The 4,098-nt window shown below is 44.7% G+C and overlaps 1 protein-coding gene across 1 annotated transcript in view; it reads right to left on the reverse strand.

The window, feature by feature from the left end:
• Positions 1-1,099: 1,099 nt before the first annotated feature.
• Positions 1,100-4,098, reverse strand: part of MICOS10 (mitochondrial contact site and cristae organizing system subunit 10) — a 35,442-nt gene continuing 32,443 nt past the window's right edge. The window contains exons 2-4 of the mRNA XM_007459315.1: positions 3,676-3,723; positions 2,227-2,336; positions 1,100-1,129 (exon numbers count right to left, since the gene is read on the reverse strand). Of these exons, the coding sequence (XP_007459377.1) occupies positions 1,100-1,129; positions 2,227-2,336; positions 3,676-3,723 (188 nt within the window). The remainder of the gene's footprint in view (positions 1,130-2,226; positions 2,337-3,675; positions 3,724-4,098) is intronic.

Raw genomic sequence — 4,098 nt, forward strand, 5'->3', positions numbered from 1 at the left:
TCTTTCCCTCCCACTGGGATGTTCTCAGACGTGAGTCACTGCTCCTGCTCCTGTAAGGAAGGACACTCAGGTTAGAACTGTGCACACAGCGTTCCGACAACCCTCTCTAACTTGCTGCTGCAGGTCAGACCCAGAGGACCGACGGGCCCCAAGCCTTACCACTCTGTTTGCTTTAACTCTGTCTCACAAGAGGACTGTATCCTTCCAGCCCAGGTTCTTCACAGTGGCTCCTCAATCTTTGAGGGGGGAAAATAGAAAAGGAACGCAACAGGGCTGAACAGTCTGTACCTGGATAACTGTATTCCTAAAACCCATCAAAGGGACGGATCCCAGGTGAGTGCAAAGAGCATGGCTCTGGAATCAAGTGGCTTACTAATGACAGGAACTTCGGCAAGTTTCTTAACCTCAGTGAAATTCGGCCTTCTCATGTGCCGAATGAGGGTAGTAAAACCTCTCTCACAAATCTACTGGGAGAGAGGTCTAGAGAGAGAATGTAAAGAAGCAGCACCTAGGATGGTCCACAGGTCATGGCAGGCACTCAGCAAGCAATTACCATGATATGACTACATTGAAAAAGCCCCAAGTTGGGATTTTGTTCCTCTTTTCAGAGAATGGAGGATGACGACATCAAGGCACAGACTCCAGTTCAGATAAAGTTACAAAAGGCCATTTTGGAGCCGTACACACAAGGCTGTAAATACTGTAAGAATATTTTCCACAGTAACTCTCAGCCATTAAATACATCCACATATAACCACCCTTGAGCCATTTATCCATGACAACTCAGTTTGGAACAATGAAAACATTTCAAACAATTAAACGACCTGAAGCTCCTCTCCCTGTTCCTTTATGTTCTCCTCTAACTTCAGCCGTGGTGCCAAGAGAGCGAGGCGCCAGGGAGCAGTGGAAAGCGCCTGTCGTCAGCGCTGACGCCCCGCAGCTGCACCTCTGCTCACTTGCGCTGTCCCTCTGATCAGCTCACCCTGGCTCTGGCGCGGGGACGGGGCATGACTACAGAGGGCCTGCGAGACGCCTGCCCGGCTTCCCCGCTGGCTGACTCCCCTGCTCCCAGTCCCGTCTCCAGGCCCGCACCAGCTGTTCAGTAGGCAGCTGACCGTCTGAGCACATTCTCAGATAGAGGCTGAGCTGTGGTGGCATACTGTCATTTAAGATTCGGCCACCCTTGTGGCTACAGCTTTTGACCAGAACTGGGACACTCATTTGTACCTCCTTTTCTGCCCTACTTGTTATTATGGTGGAACAATGAACGAGTCAGTCACCCTTTCTTAGTTGGCCTCAATTATAATAACCAACATTTCTATTTATATACATATATAGCACCTCATAGCTTAAAAACATTTTCACATTTAATCCTCACAACAACCCTGTAGGCAGAAATTACTACCCTCATTTTACAGACAGAAAACAATCTCAGAAGTGAAAAACTCAAGAGCACATAGAAAGCAAGTGATGGACCAGGACTCACATCTGGGTGTCCTGGCTTCTGTGCTCTTTCCACTGGCCCCCTGCTGCTGCCCAGATCACAGTGATTCTAGCTCAAGGGTAACCAAGAAAGTAGATGATTCTACACATCCAGAGAATGTGAAGCTCTTCATGAAGCTTGTGTTGCTATAAAGGTTATGCCTTAATAAGCCTGAGGCCATTAGCACATCTAATAAGATATACAATTTACTTCATTCATTCATTTTACATTTATTTGAGCACCTACTTTGTTCCAGGCCCTGGGGATACAAAAACAAATACCACCTCTGTCCAAAGGGCTGCTACACACAAAAACCTTAGGAACCGTGCTACCTCCTTCCTCTTGAGGCATGTGTTACACTTTTTCATCCTGTCTGCATCATTAAAAACCCATCTGTAGACAAGGACTTCGGCAGAATCGTGTGGGACTCACAGTCAAGAGCCTGCGCTCTTCAGTAGAAAGCAGAATAATGGCTGAGTTCAGAAGCCTTTAGGTTTAGCTTAAACGTGTGTGAGATGTTTACAGGGCGCTCGGAGATCTCGAACCAAAGTGCTACCTACAGATATCGGATATTTAATACAGATCTACTTTACCCTAATGATAAACGCTGAGGCAGACTCCTGAGCACTTAGGATCTCAGTGGTGCCACAGTGACATGACAGTGTACTTATCAATTATATGCACTCTAAAGAATTCCTCGGGGACTCAGGAGAAAGAAAAAGAAATATCAATTCCGTACATACTTTGACATATTTTCCATGTAGAAGATATGGAGCCTGGAAATCATGCTGACAGTTGGAGTAGGCCATTCCCAAGCCCATTCCAGAACCAAAGGCTAATGGCCACATTCTTCCTGGTGAGCAGAAAAGGAAAATCCCAATAGGGAACCATTAAGAGAAAATAAAGCTTTTCTCCAGCTTAAATACATTTGCTTAGGGTTCAATAAATACTCAACATGCATCATACTGTTGACTATAATATGCCATACACTTCTGTCAACGTTTAATCACTAGCCAAAAAATGGGAAAGGGGGCTCTATTAAGCACCCATGCTGCTAGATTTGAGGTATTAATAAGTGGTACAATATGAAAACAGTAGACACAGTTGAACCTCTTAACTTTTCTATGTCAGTTCTAACCATTTGCTCATTTTAACTAACTCTTACACTTAGAAATAAAACCACCTTTCGGTAAGGTCTTTGAATTTTTAAAACATGTAAGAATTTCTGTAACTTCCCTGGTGGTGCAGTGGTTAAGAATCTGCCTGCCAATGCAGGGGACATGGGTTCGAGCCCTGGTCCGGGAAGATCCCACATGCCTCGGAGCAACTAAGCCCGTGCGCCACAACTACTGAGCCCACGTGCTGCAACTACTAAAGCCCGCACGCCTAGAGCCCGTGCTCCGCGACAAGAGAAGCCACCGCAATGAGAAGCCCGTGCACTGCAATGAAGAGCAGACCGCTGCCCCCGCTGCAACTAGAGAAAGCCCACGCACAGCAACAAAGACCCAACGCAGCCAAAAAGAAATATAAATAAAGTAAATAAATTTATTTTTTAAAAAATAGAATTTCACCAATATTTACATATTTTGATTCTAGTAAGTCATGAGGTTTTCTTAAGCCAATGCCGTGACTATTTCACGTCAGCACTGTGTGTGAATTATGATTCTCTAGTTGTGTATTCCCCACCAGTTCTTCATGGAAAGAGGTCAAAGTGACCCCTTTGGCTTCTATTCAATATCCAAACTGCAGAAGTTCTTCCACAAAATGAAAGGGACATTTCCTGCCCTTTGCTTAGGAGAATTTTTGGCCAAAAAGCATGGGTATTTCTGGTCTACTTTTTTACTACCAGCAGGACTCTCGTTTTCAAGTTCCTTTAGAAAAAATTATAATTAATTATAATTATCTGAGAGTGTAGATTTGGCCAAATGACTCACTGGCATAAAGTACAGGCTTTTTTTAATGAAAATATCAGGCACCCTGACTCAATGCCCAGGGGGAATTCTGGAGATGCCCAGCCCATTTTGACCTCTTCTGAGTCCACGGTCTTTGTCTAGCTCATTTTACAGAGGCCTACCTAAACCCATAAAAGGATGGACTGGCAGCCATGTAGCCATGCCTTCCAGAAGTGTCCCTGCCATGTGCACCTATACACTAGGACATTATGTTGTAAAGGTAGCAAGAGTCACACTTACTTTTAAAGAAGGTAAGTGAGAAAACAAGTCCTAATCCAAAACCAGTACCTACAAAGAGGGAGGAAAAACAGGTTAAATATCTTAATAGTAATGACAAAAACAAAATGAACATTGCATAAATGTGAACACCTATTAAACAGATTTTTTAATTTGGTTGAGAGATGCTTTTCTCATTTCTGACCTTCCTTCTTGTTGTCAGAGGCTTTATCTATGCCTTTGGTCCCTTTGCCCCAATAGGGGATAAGAACTTTCTTCACCATTCTGTCTAAACAAGTCTTAGGGGTGGGGGAACAAACCAGGAGACAGTTCCCAAGTAGAGGCTCTCTGCACTGCTTGCGAATAGCGTCCAGCACCTTGGGCTCTCCCACCCACCTTCCGCAGCGGTGCCACAGCCAGCACATCAGGTAAACAATGTCAGCAGGA

This window comes from Lipotes vexillifer, unplaced genomic scaffold, assembly GCF_000442215.2.
Source record: "Lipotes vexillifer unplaced genomic scaffold, Lipotes_vexillifer_v1.1 scaffold496, whole genome shotgun sequence".
In the NCBI taxonomy this organism is placed as follows: Eukaryota; Metazoa; Chordata; class Mammalia; order Artiodactyla; family Lipotidae; genus Lipotes; species Lipotes vexillifer.